Here is an 18516-nt window from a genome sequence, read left to right as displayed (position 1 = left end):
GTCGCTGTTCCCACCCGCTCGACTTCCAGCTCCAGACTCCAGGAGTCAGGCTGTGCCGCCACGCGCGTCCAGTATATGGTTCAGAAAAATAAAAAAGAGCACATAACAGGCCTCCTAAACTCCCCTTCAAGCCCAAAAATCGTAGTAGCCCCTCCCCCATCTTCCAACGGCCCACATGGTCACCTGGCCCATTGACCCAATTCAACAATCAGAAGGCAGAAGCCTGACCGAGCCAACAGCTGCTCCCCCGCGTCGCATCCTCTCTGGCTCTCTCTCCTCGCGGCGGCGCCTGAACCCTAGGCGGCCTCTGCCGGTGGACGGGGGACGGCGACGGCCGAGCGCCAGTCGCCCCGCACGGCCGCGCCCAGCCGCCCAAGCTCGGCAGCTCGCCTTCACATCTCCTGTCCGCGGGAACGCGGGCCACGGCTCCGCCGGCGCACGGCCAGGGCACCTGAGCAGGGCTCCCGGGGTGCGCCGGCGCACGTCCAGGGCGGCGGCAAGCGGGGCAGCACAGGCTGCGGCCTGCGGGCACAGCGGCCTCCCCTCATCCCCTGCCTTGCCCTCCATCGTGCCCAATTGGTGAGTACTGAGTAATTTGTCCACATTTCGTAATTCTATCCTTTAAAAGGGAATTCTTCCTGCAAGATGTGCACGCACTAGATACGTTGCGGAGAGGGGGGGGGGGGTTTCAACCTTTCTTCAAAGGATGAGGACATCATCAAGCTTTTTGAAAGCATGAGGGATCGAGAAGAAGTCTTATAATTTTTAAGGATCCTTATCACTATTTTCTGTTTTATGATTTTGTCCTCTATTTATTTCAGATGTTGCCACTTTGATATATTGATCATTTAGTATATCTATCGTCTATATGTTGATCATTGTTGGTACTAAATTACGTGTTATTGTGAATAAATTTACACCCTTTTGAAAATTTTGAATACCCATGCCTCAAATCCTGGGCCCGCCCCCAACCCCTGACGCGACACGTTGCGGCTGCTGCACGGTTCTCCGCGGCGCCATTAGGCCCTCACTGCTCTAGTTTTAGTGCTCTGCTTCTCTATTCTCTGGTGAGTAGGGAGTAGTGACTGCTGTCTCATGCTGTTCTCAAGTTTCAAATTGAGGCGTAAATTTACTTAGCATGTTAGGTTAGCCTGAAATTGGTGTGCGCGTTGACATGCGAATGTGATTCAGTGGTTGGGGATTTGCTTAGCTTAGCCTGAAATCTCAAATCAGAGCCCTAGACTTGTCGATACTTTCATGGCCATGAGCAAGCAAAAGCCCTTGATTAGTATTACAATCTTCTATTTATGTAAGACTTTATCTTATATTGTAATTTATGCATGTTCCAAACCTATCTGTTGAATTTAAGGTGTTATGAGACCTTTTAGGCACATTTTTATTGTACTTTTAGTTATGTTATACCTGTATACCTTATTGTTTGGAGAATTTTTTTTAGTTGGCCTAATTGCATACTGGAGTTTTGGCAAGGCATACGCATACTGTAGGTTCAAATCCTGGGTGCGGCACTCGGGGTTTTCTGCGCTGCGTGCTTTGTTGCTAATCCAATCCTTCTGTGTTTCGAACTTTCAGTTAGGCCATACTTATCGAGCAAGGTGAATCCAGCAGTGGTGCAGGCACAATCAGTTGCCAAGGAGTTTCTGTCGGCCCCTGGACTGCAGCAGCAATGAAGATGTGAGTGTCTCTCACCAACAACCTGTGACTTCCTTTTATTCATTGTTACTCGCATGCTATGCTAAGCTGTCAATCTTCGACCTGCACATATTTCACTACTACCGAATTTCTTGAAAAAGGGGGTCCAGCTAGTGCCTCAGATGTTGATAGGGATTCGTGAGTCCAGCCAGGTTTACCAGGGATATCCTTGGTTGATGATGTTTTCCAGTTTTCCATGTTTTAACCCATAAATGGTGGTTTAGTGTGGTACCAACCATAACCGATCTGTTTATATTGTTTATTCTCACTACCCAATTTCCTATGAGTCATGGGGCACCCTGTTGTGAGCTCCAAAGTAACGCTCAATGATGCAAACGACCCTGAGTGCAGACCTCTTGAATGCCCTGTGCTGCTTATCAGCTATCATGTTGTTCATAGCTCATAATGACCAGTTTTCATTGTTGTTCTGCAGACTGAAAGCAAATGCAGGGTCACTTACAAACTTTGAAGTTCTTGACTTCTTGCGATCAAGAGGAGCCAAAGTTGACCCTATGGGATGCTTGGGGGTTGTTGCTGCATCAGAGTGTAAGGTGGTTTCTAATGCCCTTTACCTAATGCTTCATCGCCTCAACCTGTTTTTGATGCTGTTTTGCGCCTAAACTGGTTTAACAGTTGCCATTGTCTCACTTAGGTATATGAGTACCTCTTACAAACCCCTGCTTGCAACCAGACAAGGGAATCAATCTATGAATTTGTGAAGAGAAGTGAGGGTTTCAGGCTTGCGGATGCTGATAAGCTAAATGTCATCAATTGGAGACCATCCTCAGCTGCTGATGCATACGCGGTACTGTTGGTTTATCTTGTCAATAAATTTTCTCAGTTTTGCTATATTGGTTGGTTAATGCAAACTAAACTATTGCAGTTACAAATTTTTTCACCATGAAAGTGTCTTCATGTCCTGTTTGATATGGTGTAGCTTTTGTTTATTGTTGTTGAAAGATAGAGTGTTTGAAGTTTAGCATTGGTGTGAGGATATAGTGTTTGAAGTTTAGCATTGATGTGAGGAACTGGGTGTTGTCCAATTCAGGAGCCTATGCATATTTCTAAATATAGAAGTAAATGGACTGAATTGCTTTCAGTAATGCACATTTTAGGAAAATTCGTTTTTTTCTGAAATCATGTGCCATGAGCTTGAAAGAATATACCGTATGACATATGACAATTATACTTGTTTCATATCTAAAAGAACTTTGACTTGTCCATAACTAGGATTTCTATCTTTTGTTTCATATCCTTAAGAACTTTGACTTGTCCATAAATTGGTTTTCTCCATGGCTTTGGTTTTGAAAGAGGTTCATATTCTAGCTTGAATTTTCCTTGCAACAATAGGGAGATAAAAGTAGTCCAAGTGTGTCAAATATTAGGCAATGATTGTTAGGTTATTGTTACTGTTATTGATTAGACGTCCAAGGACTGCTCAGTTATAGGTTATAACTTACAACTGGTACACTTGGTAGCTTCATGCCACCAGGAATCAAACTGAGTAGGATGCCCGCAATTTGGCTGTCAATATTTACTGTTAGAACAGCCTATCTGCAATATGTGCAGAATTCTGTTAATTGTTTAATCATCATTCTGACTTTTCCTTTTTGTTCTATTTGATTTAATCCTCCACCACAGATGATAGAAGAATGCGGGAGGCGATTTAACAGGGATGAGCGAGGAGAAACATGCGATGAAGATGAACGGGTCCAGGAATTTTTGGATATGGTGAAGGAGGTTTTGCCACCACCCCCTCCGAAGGCGGAGGCCGAGGCCGAGGCCGAGGCTGCGGCTGAGGCTGGGCCTGGGGCGGAGGCCGAGGCCGAGGCTGAGGCAATGCAGGAGTGATTGTGGCGTAGATTACTGTGTTGGAGAGTCCGATTGCATGAAATCCTGGTGCTAAATTCTGCATGTAGCTCATATGCATATACATGTTCTTTACTAATATTATAGGCAGCTCCTGTATTCGGACTTACCTTTGACTTGTCAGTCTTCTCAACGTACTACTATCTGACTAATTTCTAATGAAGTCTTGCTCGGTGAAACATGATTCAGAACATGTCTGAATGCCCCAGCGTCCAGGTGAAGAAAATGTTCACCTGGGCACGTTCATGCACCCATGCCAGTGGCTCTGAAGGATAAGAAAAGATATCCTATACAACGTAGACACGTTGCAGTCATCGCTGCGTCAAAAAGTGAAGTGTCAAACAGAGTACTTTTGAGGTAGCACAGCGGTCGAGCTTGGATTGTAGAGACAGCTAGAGAGGTGTCCGGATGTGTCCGGATGCGTCGACATGGCGAAAGAGATCGTTGCTGCTTCCATCTCCGTCAGCACCTCTAGGTTGATTTCGAACTCGAACACGCCCATTCCCCCCCGAGCGCTCCCCTCCACGAATCCTAGATGATTTGATGCTAAATTAGTCCAAAGGATATAAAATAGTATAAAGTAATGATGAAAAATTCTTAAACTAGTCTTCTAACGTAGGATGTCATGTCCTCTACCACCTCGCATAATTTGAATTTAAAACTCAATCTACACAATGGAAACAAAAGTCAAATCCTATTAGAGGGTACATCGAACCAATCAAAATAAATTCAAGGAATAAATCGAGCCAAATTTTTCTAGGGTACCAGGTGGACAATGTGGATTGTTTAGGTAGTAATATGAAATAAACTCTTTTCTTACTAAAATACTCCATCCGTCCTAAATTACAATTTATTTTAACTTTTTACTATGTATCTAGATATAGTATGCATCTATGTAAAATATACGTTCCTAGAAAAGTTATAACGAATTGTAATCGGAAATTGTAATCTAGGATGAAGGTAGAGATGGTAAAGGATCTTAAAATTTAATCTAAGGGCTTGATCCTAGAAGGGCTGGACCCTAATCTTATACAATCTTAAACCAAAAATATAAAAGAACCAAGTTGGATGTAAAAAGACCACTGCACTCATGATCCATTAGCAAAACACTACTTATCCGTCCCAGCGCTCCATCCCTTTGTGTCCCCTGCTTTCGCGCATCCCATACCCCTCTGCCCAATATCCAGCAGCCTTACTATGCCAGACTGCCCAGGGAGCAGCCCAAAGGAAAAACAGGGTGCAAATGCAACACATGACAGCACAAAGAGGGATCACAAGCCAGCAGGCTCTACGATCTCATTCTCATCTACCAAACATGACAAGGCGACGACTACTACCTCAGCATCAGTTCAAGGCTCCAGCCTTTCAACAAACCTCTTGCACTGGCCACCAGGTACAGGGCAAGTCACCCATAGGCCATAGCCATCGCAGCCAAAAGAGAAAGAGAGAGAAAAAGAAAAACTACACGTGCAGTCAGCACGACAGCCGGAAATAGCCAACTTCCTACTTGTCATGTAATTACATCAGGGGTAGACTGACAGCTTCAGGTGGAGCCTCTTCTGTTTCCCTCACTAGAAAAACAGCCGAGATAAGGGGTTGACAAAAATTTCCACCCGGACGGCTGCCAGGACCACCATAATTCCGTACGACACTCTTGCGAAGCAATCACGATTTCTGCATCACAAGAGACCATGCGTCAGTGTTTCATCGATAACGGATCACAAGGTGTAAGCACCAAGCAGCAGTGCAGTGGACAAATAATGAAGTTCCAGCTTCGTTGCTTCCTAACAGTTATACATGAAGCATGTAACGGAACTTATACATAAAACAATAGGTGTTTTGAGACAGTAGCTAATTTTAAAAGTTCCATTGGTTGAATGCATAACCTGCGGAACCAGTTCATATACATGCTGCATGCTCAGAGAGAGGGATGTAGTGATCTCTATCCAGCTTATTTGAGCTTTATAATTCAGATATGTAAGCTCATATGGTCAAGAAAAAACTCAACTTATAAGTCAGCTTATATAATCTAGGCCCCCCAAATTATATAATCCTATAAGTCGGCCCAGGGCGAATCATAAGAGACCTATTCCTAAAAAAGATGACCCCTTTCTTCCTATACATTACTAAGGAATAGGAATCCTTTTCTAGGTGAAATTCGACTGGATTTTAGATGTATGCCCTTCATTGATTATATGAGACCAAAAACAAGAAATGACAAGGAAGTTCTATATGGATAGAGAAATAGAAGAAAATTATGATGTGGAAAACAAGAAAGGAATTATGTACTTATTTTAATTTTTTTTCTTCCATACCTATAAGCTGACAGGTAAACAAACAGGTCCAGAGAAAGGCAACGCTATGCTATAGAAACTAAGAAAAGCTACTGTATGAAATAAAAACAAAGAATAAGCGAGTCAACATCACCTCCCAGCAAGCTTAACCATTTCAGTCAGCAGATATGCAGCTATACATCTGATGCAGCAACTCATTCACTAAATGCTACATCCTGACAAAGCTGAGCTGAAACACTTGATGTCAACAGAGTTCCTCGAAAGCCTTCCTCTGCCTGTAGCATATCAGCCTTCTGCTCTGAAATCTCATCTGAAACACATAAATGGCACATGCTTAAAACCACCAACAATCTCCATTTTTTTGGAACTGATTTGCCACATCATATTTGGTTATTCACCTGCTATGTCACGGTTCTCATAGATTTCAGAGTCTCTGACCCAAAGAACATCCCCGGGAAAAATACTCTTGTCAGCAAGAGTTGCCAAGTCATCTTCAATCTCAACAGAGCCTTTGTGAAGCTTCTGGTTCTCCTTCACGATCTGAATGCATCCAGAGTATAAGCTATTTGAATAATTTGGAGCAGTCCAAAGAAACATGCAAGTATAAACAACAAAAAGGAGAGAACATCCCAAAGCTAGATGCAGAAAAATAAATGTCTACAAGTCCCTTTTGAAATACAGATAAGGAAGCAAATACAGTACATTAGTAACTGTGCTCGCAAAATTTTATAGATTCAGTATGTGCATACCCCTAAAGATTCCCATATCATGAGTTTCAACTGATAGACGGATGTAGAACCAGAGACTTTCAAACTGATTGAATTTCCAGAGCTTGTTCTTCGGGAACGTTTCGAGGTCCGACGATCTGATACAGCGACAGCTTTAGATGCTTCTTTAATAGACTTTGGTGCTTCTTTTCCACGGACTAAATAGACATGGATGTCTTCATTCTGGTAATTGAGCTTCTCCACCAATGCACAGCTCTCTCTTTCTCCAATACATTCTTCACAAACCTACAAATACAAAGTAACTTTATGCACATTAGATGTGAATTATTTCAGTGTCAGAAATCATTTAATTATTGAGAAGTGTAAACATTGAGGAAACTACAAAAAGCAATACCACATTTTTGAAGCGGCACAGAGCTAAAGATCCAAATTTCATCAGAAGAGATAATGCAACTGTAAGTGCATGAGTCTCAAGATTCTGTAGTTTGTTCCCTCCCTTGGATGGGGTTCAGCCTCACCCACTGGGAGGTGAGATCTGAAATATTTGAGGTATAAAGGTTGTCAAAGCTGTACTTAATGTTTTTCTTGGCGGTGGGTTGGGGTGGATGGGTTGGGGGGGGGGGGGGTGTTAAGGAGCCATGTTGCTTTGCTACAAAATAATTTCCACAACATTTTTGTAAATCATGAAAGAACCACATTGTTCACCAGTAATGTCAGTATAGCATGTTTCTATTCTACTAAAATAAAGACCTATTTTCTTCCAGATTATATGGGTATGGTAATACTGTCGATTACATTCTTACTTTAACTACCAACATATTTATCGTTTACATTTACATGATACAACTCCTATTAGGTTTTCCTAACATATTATTTTCTGAAGCCCCAACCATGGGAACTACTAATACTAGAGTTCAGTGCTACCACTAGAACAGCTATAGTTTACCTCAGGATCACTTCTGACATAGGGCTCTCTGCCCCCCACATCATCATTAGCATCATCAAGAGACTGGTCTAGATCACCATCCATAATTGGTGTTGCTTCAGATGCCCCGGGCAATTTGTCTTGAGAGCTCTTGCTAAAAGCAATTTCAGCAGATATACCTTTTTCAGGTGTGGCACTCCACTCCTCAGAGAATAACTTCCAATCGTACTCTGGGATTATTGTCAAACCATCAGTCTGAAAAACAATGAAAAATGATTAACTCGTGATGTATCATCTGTTTTCATCTTGAAGGACAATTTATACTAGCAAATACAAAAAGGAAACGACAAAGGCTGTTGGACAGTGCAAGATTAGTAGAAACATAATGCAAAACAGCAAGAGCCTCACGTTTCCAACCTAAGGGCATCTTTGGATGTATGGTTTTCAAAAAGTATAGTTTCAGAAAACACCATGTATAAACTATCACAGTTTAAGGTGACAGTATTTTACGGTATTGTGACAACAACAATGTGCTATGTTGCTGTATGTAAGTTCAAGTTTCTATATGAAGAATTCTGCTAAGTCCATAATTCATCAGCGTCTGTGTACATGATAAATATCATCAAGGTTCGAGAAAAAAGATAAGTATCATAAAGATCCTGTCTAAAGTTAGCAAGTACATTATTACAGGAATGGCCAATGCACATATATACTCTCCACACCCATACTTTCAGCTCAATGAACAACTGAGATCAGACAGAAAGGACAAGAGAGACATGGCTTCAGTTTTTTTAAAAAAATGGAGGGTGGAGAGGATTTTCAGAAACTCCAAAAATAACCATGGTATTGGAGATACTGCAGTTTTGCAAAACTACAAAATATGTTGAACCCAAATGCCTCAAAGTTTTCCATAACACGGCATTTTAATGAAACCAGAGAAGCAGATCAAAGAAACTTTGTGAAGAGCATGGACTTACATTAGATGTTTTCTGAGTAATGTTTCCACGCTTACAAACAAGATCCAAAGGCCTTTGCAGCAATCTTGAATGCTGAAAATACCATCCTCATGTTAAAAAAGGTAGTATGATCACAATCAACAGAACACAGATATTCTAAGACAAATGTGAATTCATGAACCCTGTAAAACTTGCATTTATACGCACAATAGATATCATTTAAATACAGGTTAAGTTACAGATTACAGTTTACACAGATATCCATATTTGGATCTGACTCAAATGAGTTAAAGCAGTATAGTATACCACACTACAACAAAAATACAATACAGGTATACAACTCATTATGTGCAAAACTGTATTGTGCCAGCAATCAGGTTTTATCAGTCCTTTTCTACAGCAGTCATTATCTCTTCAGATGTAGGTTAGAAACATTACTAATAACAAGCTCACAACTTTGGTATGGAGATTCTGACAAGGACATCCTTTGAAATTACGAATCCAATTTGTTCTCCACAAAAAACCTCTCCTCTCAAATTCAAACATTAGAGTTTCCTCTCTTTTACTGTCATCTAGGTTTAAGAACCAGACACGTATCAACATGTGACACATTAGTTTACCTTTTCACATATAAGTGAATCGACAATAGCTTCCAGACTTTGAGGTTCTGGTAACGAAGAAACATTTTTCCCGGTTGCTGTAATATAGGCTCTCCATTCTGACAACCAAGATGAAGGTACCAAATAATATTTTTGACCGGGATGAAGTGCAAAGCTTTTCCCAGATATTAACTTTTCATGGTTCTGTCGTTGCTTGAGTTTCACTGCTCTGCATGTCATAGACGTGTATAAGAAAATTCATATTAGACAGAAATCTTTTAGTGAACAACCCAATACCTAACATTAATTTTCTGACTTTATATTACCTAAGATTACCCTCCACAGACGCAACATCAGATAATTCCTGATTGCAGATTTCGCACGGTTGAGAATCTGATGGAAAAGTCATAATATCATCAGCCTTCTTCTCGTTGATGGTTTGATAGAGAAATAACCAGAGGCTTTCGGGTACAGATACCCGCTTTGCCCCTGGAGCGTGCTCAGGCAGAAGATCCCCATGGCAACATCTTAAAGCACTTGTTGGTCCATTATCAGCATCAGATGGGATATCAGCATTTTTCCTCCTCAGCCAATGAGTCAACCTAGCAGTAAACAGCAAAGAAGTCAGCATGACCGCAGGTTGGTGACGTTGTGTAACAGGTGGGCCAGCAAAAAGGTAAAAAGTAAATGGAAACTCATCAAGAGGCATGTGCATGAGAGAGGGCTGACTCAGAGTGAAATGAGCCTAAGGAAATGAAAAACTGCAAGGCAACCTCAAGACTACAACTAGCTAATGTGTAAGAGTTCAATCAAGAAAAACATAACATAATGCAACAATCGGGAGAGCAGTAATTGCATTGAATAAAACCATGATCAACATTGAGCATTAATCTATAAAATGTTAAAACATATACATAGAGATGGAGACTACCAATCATAGACTTATTGCCTAATAGGTGGCACACTGGTCTACAGTATGTCACCACAAGGGATCAAAAGGCAAATAGTTCATAAAAAGGCAGACGATATATGAGTGGAGTAATCCCAAGTGTACCAAAACTATTCGCTTATACGTAAAACTATACAGAAACAAGTTCAGAATTCAAGAGAAGGATGCACTTTGCATACCATGTTTTTGAGATAAAGTAAGAAGGACCATCTGGACAGTTACCAGCAAGTGCTGCTTCTGCAATATTTTTTAAAGACGCTTTACGTTCACGGTAGACATCAGCAGATACTGCATTTTTTGCCCCATCTTTAAGACACTCCATGCAACAGTCATCACTGCTCAATGACGGCCCCCCTCCATACTTAGATTATTGCAATGACAACAAAAGGAAATTCATCAATATTATAATGCCACAAGCATTACAAAATGAGTACAAAATATTATATGTTTCAATTACAATACTACAACATGCTCCTGAATTACAGATAATCATTAAACATAAGCAAGGTAAGGCAAAACTGAAGTGCAAACCAAGAAGTGTGGCAGGAAGTTTCTTACTTTTGAAAATAGTTTCTGCCAAGCTATAGATGATAGTCGCTTCATTGATGTGATTTTAGATGCTGGAACCTTTCCATGTTCGCATTGAATTGGACCATTGTCAATGGAGCTGCAGAAAAAAAATACAACTGTAAAAAGCTACATTTCAATTAGTAAAGAGGAAAGGCCACACAGTTGCTACATAAAAGCAATTCATATTGTGGTGTCGTCAAATTTCTGGTAGGTACCCTAAGTCCTATCAGGTGACCTTGGATCCCTGCAGCACGATACTGTCAGGGATGGCAGCTGTACCACATAGAAAGAAGAAAGGTATAGAGTAGATACTATTTTTTTTGTGATTCTTGGATACAGCTTGGCCCCTCTGTATATTTAAACAGAGTCCAGCATATAAACAGGATCATTAGATATAACTCAATCTGAATGATCTTATCCTAAATTACTTGATTCAAAACACTAAAAAAATTAATACTCTTTCTATGCCAACTATAGGTGCAGCCAACTACTCGTTAGAGTAGCCGAGGTGTTGAAGTGTTGTGTGCTGCATTTACAGAAAAGCGGGATTAGCATAATTGACCCCACAGGAAAGCACGGATCCTGTGTTATTGCTGTCATTAAAGAGGACATGCAGCAATGGTCTCTTGCTGGGGCTCGAGGAGTTTCCTATCTCCTTGCTCAAGTGCCTCCAAAATTGTTGCTGGTCAGGTCTCACCCCCCCCCCCCCCTCCTCTATAGAAGAGTAGCTGCTTTCGTGTGGGGCAGGTTACAGCCCCCCATTTTTCTGTAACATTGGGGTTCCCCCCCTCCCCCCCCCCCCCCAATTTTTTCCTTCTTAATATATTGATACGCAGTTCTCCTGCATGTTCGAGAAAAAAAAAAAGGAAAGCACGGATCCATAGCAGATGCCAAAAGTACTGCCATGCAAACTAGTGATGCTTGTGCCAAAAGGGATTAATGCCAACATAAATATGATTATCATTGCATTCTTGACTTGATCATCGAATTTTTTATAACCATTGATGCTCTTAGCTCTTTTGGTGTGTGCCAACCCAACCGAAATTTGGCTAGCCAAAACCTCATGGTTTTGCTTGCCAACATTTTAGCCAAGTTGGCAAGAAATTGTGTAGGAAAGGAGCAAAGGGGCATGAGTTTGCCAAAATTTTGGCGATCGTGGCAAAAAATCAGGTGCAAGAACAAACTTACGAGGGAGGAGTAATGTTATCTGCCCATTGGCGAAGCCAGTCTGTTGAGATCCAAAAATACGAATCATCATCAGGATCTGCTGGTGCTTCTGTCAGAATAGATTTTACTTCTTGACGCCGCTCTGTTATATATGCCAAATGGCTGTCCTTCTTGCTTTGGTATTCCTCACACGATTTCATATATGATGCATTTAGTTCACTAATTTGATCCAGAAGATGGCGCGGAAGTGACTCATTGATTTCCGTATTTTTATTGCTTTCAGTGCCATTGACATCCTTACTAGTACATTTGTACATCAACATATAAGCATCCGTAGATGAAAACATCTCTGCTGTGTTAGACGTGGGCGCTGCCTCCTGGTGACCATTATTATTGTTATCTGTCATAGAACCTGCTGTGGAAATACCTTGGGATTTCTGATCATCTTTATTTGATGCCTTTCCTTGTTTTTCACCAAAAGGATGCAAACCAAGTTTGGATACAGTCTCATCATCAAACTCCCACCACTGCCCATTGCTTTCATCTTTTATATGTGCAACATAGTGCCCACTATTAGCACCAGTGCCCTTGTGAATTAAAATAGCAGCCAGGTCATAAGTACAACTAGATGAGGGGTTTGACAACCGTTTTCCCAAATCAAGCTGTCCTGGGAAACTGAATGTTGAAGAAATCTTTTTCTTTGTAGTTGTCTGGCAATGAGAAAAGTTCGATAAAAATTCTTTACGAAAGTAAAGAATAAGAATGCACAGGACTAAAGAAATGTGAAAGAACATGTTACAACACAACTATGGATGAGCTTTTGGTAAAGGTATATTACCTTTGGGAGGAATACATAACGCTTCAGCTGGAAATTGACAACTGGAGGAAGTGATCGAAGTTTTATGCAGTGAGTGGCATCTACCCTTTTCTGGCATGATTCACAAAAGTATTGGTTCTCCCCATCCAGTGCTTCCTCACTAAAGTAGTCATTCAGACTTTCTTCCAAATTATTTAAACCTTTAATATTCAGCTCCAGCTCGTAAAAGTCCTCCATTTTTGAAGATGCTGCAGAATCCTTTCCGCATGATGAACACCTTAAGCATTGATGGTTAAAAATCAGTTCCCACAAGTTACATCGGTAACTAGTCCAAAGCAGCAGTATGGAAATAACAAGATAAAGCATAGTCAACATTGAGCAGTGAGCACACGAACATAATGCAGGTCATAGCATAAATGTGACTGCTGATCATTTTGCTTGACCAATTTCAACAACTCAACGGTACAATATGAACAGGTAAGTTTTAATTTCTTTCAACACCAGCACCATGAACTGAACATAGTCATTTTTGTAGCTGATGGCTATGAATGTAAATACAAATAGAAAGAAAATAACTTGCCAGTGACAACACAGGCATCTACTTAATCTCTTTCTAACTAAGTATGTGAGGTATCAATATAATCACAGAGCCTCGAAAATCTTCCTCGGCATGCTTCATCAAGCACTAAATACAGCAAAATAGGAGTCTAGTCCAGAAGAATTCTTGTCAGAATCATTTGCTATCAGACAAGTTAACCATATAGGCTTGATTCATGGAATATGTATTTCAGCTCTGTATTGGAAGAACTTTACAGAATGATTGAAGAGTGGAGTGCATTTAAGCGAAGAATAGCACGACAAACATATATATCGTAGTGTTGCTAATAAAAATTTCCAGCAGCTTAAAGCTTAATTTTCTATTATTCCAAAATCCATACCTAAAACTGCTAAAGAAAAGCACAAATTTACTTCAGATGCGTATCATGTACCTTGTTACGTGTGATACACTGCCACAAAACTGACGTTGCACGATTGTTCTAGCTCCAGGAACCTTGGAGTGACTTAATGATTGCTCGAGCAGAGACAGAAACAAGGTGAGAAATTCATGGCTGTCCTGCTGCACACCATTGTCTAATTCCAATGTCTTAATAAAAGGCGCTGAATCGATGAAAGCCATTTTGCTAGAGTGCAGCTGCGCAAACAACCTAGCCAGCTGATCCAGAACAGGATACTTCTCCAGAACGTCTAGCTCCAAAGAGAAAATTCCTGAGCGGAAGGAGCTGTTCATGTAAAGGCACTGCAGTATGCTATTTGCATAACAGGTTGCGCCCAGGTTAGTCAACCCAGCAGGTGTCTCAGTGGAAGCACGGAGGTCCCTGGATGGATTAGGACCGAGGCCACGAACAATCTCCTGCATTTTCTGCCAGAGGCCAGTTTTACGAACCCCGTTGGTGGTGGGAATTAATCCACAGAAACAATTTGGGGAGTCCTTGGTGTTCCCATGGCAGCCTTGGCAAACCGGTTTCCACACCATGTAAAGCTGCCGTATATCGCTCTTTGAGATATTGCCATTGGAATGTATCTTCCTGCAATCGGTAGCAAAAACGAGAGCAACATAAACAATGCGAGCACCTTATGAAACCGCCAGCATCTGACAAAGAAACTAAAAGACATGCGTACTTGAAAACAGCCGCGGACGGGCTATTGGATTCATCGGACCGTGGCCTCTTGTTCTTGTTGCGAGTGTTGGGCCTGCTCATTGTCGCAGCAACAAGGGACCGGAGACTGCAGGGGCGGATCCAGTATAGGACATGGGTGTACATCAGGGGCAAAAAAATTGAAGTTCGCAGGTAAAATCCATGGTCAGATCCGAATACAAATAGCACACGATAGGGGGTTTGGGTGTTCGATTTCGCACAGCAGGAAAGGAAGGGAAGGGAAAGTGCGGACATACCTTGTCGGCCGGCGAAGCGTCCGACGAAGAACTGGCAAGGGCGGCGCCACTCCCCTGCCGTCGCCGCTTGGAAAGAAGGCGGCCGAGCGAGCGAGCGAGCGAGAGGAGAGAGGGGGGCGGGGAGGAGAGGAGAGGAGAAAGGGACTTCTTTTTTTTTCTTTGAGAAAACGGGTTGGACTTTATTAAATATGCAAAAGGAATATTACATCCAGCCCATGCATGGAATCCCCGCAGAAAAAATTCCGACCCAACCCAATCAATACTCGAACCAAAATTTTCAACCGGCAAAAAATTAAAATTCAGGCCGAGCATAGGTCGATTTTATGACACAAGCCCGAAAAATCCGACCCGATCCGAAAATTATACATCAAAAATCGAGTATAACCCGACCCAGCCCAACCACGTATCGGGTTGGGTTCAAGCCGGAAAATCCATCGGGTCGGGTTCAGGCTAAAACAAAACTTGTAGGAGAATGAAGAGAGATCCGGCCCAACCCAGTTCTCTTTGATCCGACCTAAACCCGGTCCGGCCCATGATCATGTCTAGTGAGGTCACCTGCCACTCAGCGCTTTGCTCTCCCTATGCTCGGTAGAGAAGAACGTCAAGATGGAAGCTTGACATACGAAGATGCATCACAGTTTACAAATGCCACGAGCTACGCATCTAACAGATCAACGTGCTCTTTGAACGCCCTAGCAAATAACTGTGAGCCAAATCTTCGACACGATTTTTTATTCTGCTCGTTACTTTTGCTAAAGATCCAATGACTAGCATATTTAAAATATTAAATTAATGTAGTTAACATTCTAAAATACAAGATTGAGCATCTATTTAAGCTTGATGCAACATTTTAGGTGAAGTAGTTCAACATTTTATGTAAATGTTGAAACATTATATTGAAAATATTGAACATGTATATTCAAAATATTGAAATAGTACAGTATGGATATTGTTTTCTATAAATAAAAAATATAAACATGTTGGATCTTATTTTGTTATAAATACATTCACGGTTTGAAAGAAAAATTTATTTTAAGACCATAATAGTCAATCTAAACCACCTACTGCCTAGCCAATTTCGTCGCGATACCTGTCTCATGCGCTCACTTTGACCTAGCACGAATCTTAAAGTAGAAGTTTCATAATATAATAAATTATCTTCCGGAAGATGTATGGATTTTCTGACGAAAGAGCCAACGATGTTTTTTTTTCATGTTGAAAAAGGCCCAGCCAGCACAGCAAAGTAGGAGCAAAAGGTCCAGTTTGGCCCAACGCGCGATAAAAACTTTCTTTTTATTCCATCTATCTTTGGGGCACAGTTTTTTAATACTTTCAATAGTTCATTATTCATAAATATATACCTTTCAAAAATTATTTTATAAATATGTGAAAGGTGCCTCCACATATGCTCTATGGACTACCCGGACCAAATACAACTATAATGACACGTCACCACGGTACAAGTATCCCGAGAGGTGCATTATGATACAATCACTTTTGGGAGGAAACTATGTCCTCTTGATCCATCAACAATTCAGAAGATATGGGAACACCGACTTGCCATGGACTTGACGTTTTCATATAGCTTTGCGAGGGCGTCTTACAACAAGTAGTTTCATGCTGGGTACTTGTGATATATTTTTTTATTGGTAAGTCTACAATCTAGATGAGCTAATATATAATGACTCATCTGATTAACGACCTTTTGTGTTTTCGTAGTTAATTTGACGTGCTTGAACAACTTTTTCAAAACTTATCATGTGAACCTATTTAAGTTTAATTCTTAATGAGGATTGTGTTCGACATGTTCTGTTCTCATACCATGCATATGCCTTAATGGTTATGTGTGCGCTTTGGTTTGAGAGGTGAGGATGCATTGACCTCCTATATCCAAAATATCATGAAAATGTGATCTATTTGTGTACTATACCTTATGTGAATTGTATATGCTATCCTTGGTTTTGTGTATAGATTCTCTTGTCATTTGCCTCTCCGGTCGCTAACCAAATTTCTTTGGTTGGTGGTAGGATGACTAATCTTTCAGGTGATGGGACTTACTATGGCCCTGTTTGGCACAGCTGAAACTTGTTTAGAAGCCAGCTGGTGGCTAGCTAGCCAGAGAAGCAGCTGGTCACAGATTCTGTTTGGCACAGCTGAAATTTGTTCATAAATTATTAACAATTAATATATCATACAATTAATCATAAATTACTCTTAAATAAGATAATGATATAATTAATCATACAATTAAGAGGCAGAGGCCGGCGCAGGGCGCGGGGGCCGGCGCCGGGGGCGGGGGGGGGGGGGGGGGGGGGCCGGCGCAGGGCGCGGGGAGTGGAGGCAGGCGCGGGGAGCGGAGGCAGGCGCCGGCGCGGGGGCGGAGGCAGAGGCCGGCGCAGGGCCGCGGGGGCAGAGGCCGAGGCCGGCGCGGGGGCGGGGGCCGGCGCAGGGCGCGGGGGCGGAGGCCGGCGCGGGGGGCCGGGGGCGGAGGCCGGCGCGGGGGCCGGGGGCGGAGGCCAAGGCCGAGGAGGGCGCGGGGGGCGGGGGCCGGCGCGGGGGGCCGGAGGCGGAGGCCGGCGCGGGGGGCGGAGGCGGAGGCAGGCGCCAGCGCGGGGGCGGGGGCGGAGGCCGAGGAGGGCGCGGGGGGCGGGGGCCGGCGCGGGGGCCGGAGGCGGAGGCCGGCGCGGGGGGTGGAGGCGGAGGCAGGCGCCGGCGCGGGGGCGGAGGCCGAGGAGGGCGCGGGGAGCGGAGGCCGGCGGGGGGGCGGAGGCTGAGGAGGGCGCGGAGGCAGGCGCCGGCGCGGGGGCGGAGGCCGAGGAGGGCGCGGGGGGCGGGGGCTGGCGCCGGGGGCGGGGGGCGGAGGCCGGCGCGGGGGGCGGAAGCTGCAGAAGCTGGTCCGCTCCCGCTGCTCACCGACGCGCGTTTTGTGAAGGAGGTGGGTAAGCGCTGCCGGGGGAAGCGGTGCAGAAGCCTAGCGTTTGGCCAGCCCACAATTTAAAATTGATGAGAAGCTGGTTCACAATCTGTGCCAAACAGGACCTATATCCTTAAGCATTGAGCAAAACCTTACATTGCGGATCCTCATAGTGAGCAAAACCGGCAACACCAAAATGCACTCATGGTGGCCATTGTTTGCGGATGAGCGATGAGAGAGAGAAGTATGATGAAGACGAACGGGAACCAGGAGTTTTTGCATGAGTCAATGTGGTGTAAATTAGCATAATTTAAGATTCTGCCAACAGCTTATATGCATCTACAATTCTACATGTTCTAGAGGAACAATTATTGGAGATTTGGCAGAAGAGCAATTTTCCTGAGAATTGCGATATTTCGTTAGAGATGGCATTTATGGTCTGAGCCTCCGTCGTAAGAGTTTGAATTCAAATGCAAATATGTTTCCCTTCTTTTGTTGCTGGCAATTGGCGACTCACAATTCAACACTTTCTGTTAATAGTGTGCGTGCTGCCATTGATCTCCCTTTTCTTTAGCTTTCACATAAATGAGGTACCTCCTTGCAGGTTAAAAAGCTGTTCAAATGGCAAAGATTGAAGCCGATTAAGGCCCCATTTGTTTTAGCCTCCGGCTTATTTTGAAGGCTTAACTTTAAGAAATTCATAATTGATTGGATTTCTCAAAATCGTCCAGAAGCTGAAATAAATAGGGTGTAAGAGTATTCTGAAGTGAATTTTGATGAACATAGATTCAACAAGGGATTATGTGAATCAACTTTCGGCGATTAAATTTCCATCACACACCATATATATAGAGACACACACACAAGGCTCCACTGGTATCCTATTCTGTACAAACAATGCAATCTCTTCGGTACCGTACCGTTGGTGCAAAGAACGCCGTCAGTCACCAAAACACGTGCAAACGGGGAATGAAACGGCTTCCATATATGAAAGCTACATTACCGGACAACAATGTGTGTTTCACGAATAAATGAGCCTTACATACTCATCACTGAGGAGCGAA

At 42.8% G+C, this 18516-nt stretch overlaps 2 protein-coding genes across 6 annotated transcripts; one reads left to right on the top strand and one right to left on the bottom strand.

Annotated features, from left to right (window-relative positions):
• The first annotated feature begins 240 nt into the window (after positions 1-240).
• LOC112884665 lies at positions 241-3772 on the top strand. Of its 3 annotated transcripts, XM_025950136.1 has the most exons (6): positions 243-579; positions 1591-1692; positions 2144-2261; positions 2363-2515; positions 3352-3480; positions 3529-3772. In XM_025950136.1, exons 2-6 carry the CDS (start codon positions 1685-1687, stop codon positions 3559-3561), a joined length of 441 nt encoding a protein of 146 aa, XP_025805921.1. In that variant the 5' UTR covers positions 243-579; positions 1591-1684; the 3' UTR covers positions 3562-3772. The 3 variants fall into 3 exon arrangements, with proteins under 3 accessions (XP_025805919.1, XP_025805921.1, XP_025805920.1); XM_025950134.1 differs by having other exon boundaries at positions 241-579; positions 3352-3772; XM_025950135.1 differs by lacking the exon at positions 243-579 and adding an exon at positions 711-1067 and having other exon boundaries at positions 3352-3772.
• A 1072-nt stretch (positions 3773-4844) lies between these two features.
• LOC112884664 (ubiquitin carboxyl-terminal hydrolase 26) lies at positions 4845-14679 on the bottom strand. 3 transcript variants are annotated; one of them, XM_025950130.1, is made up of 15 exons: positions 14539-14679; positions 14265-14369; positions 13574-14170; positions 12606-12861; positions 11789-12477; positions 10589-10697; positions 10210-10391; positions 9408-9683; positions 9103-9310; positions 8504-8575; positions 7548-7781; positions 6623-6886; positions 6272-6413; positions 6007-6183; positions 4845-5253 (listed from the first exon to the last, which is right to left on the bottom strand). In XM_025950130.1, exons 2-14 carry the CDS (start codon positions 14342-14344, stop codon positions 6068-6070), a joined length of 3225 nt encoding a protein of 1074 aa, XP_025805915.1. In that variant the 5' UTR covers positions 14345-14369; positions 14539-14679; the 3' UTR covers positions 4845-5253; positions 6007-6067. The 3 variants fall into 3 exon arrangements, with proteins under 3 accessions (XP_025805915.1, XP_025805916.1, XP_025805917.1); XM_025950131.1 differs by lacking the exons at positions 4845-5253; positions 6007-6183; positions 6272-6413 and adding an exon at positions 6996-7136 and having other exon boundaries at positions 6655-6886; XM_025950132.1 differs by lacking the exons at positions 4845-5253; positions 6007-6183; positions 6272-6413 and adding an exon at positions 6996-7136 and having other exon boundaries at positions 6782-6903.
• Between the last annotated feature and the right edge of the window lie 3837 nt (positions 14680-18516).

The sequence above is a fragment of the Panicum hallii genome, chromosome 3 (assembly GCF_002211085.1).
Source record: "Panicum hallii strain FIL2 chromosome 3, PHallii_v3.1, whole genome shotgun sequence".
Lineage (NCBI taxonomy): Eukaryota > Viridiplantae > Streptophyta > Magnoliopsida > Poales > Poaceae > Panicum > Panicum hallii.
The sequence above is the reverse complement of the archived record's forward strand: the minus strand, read 5'-3'. Positions and strand labels throughout refer to the sequence as shown.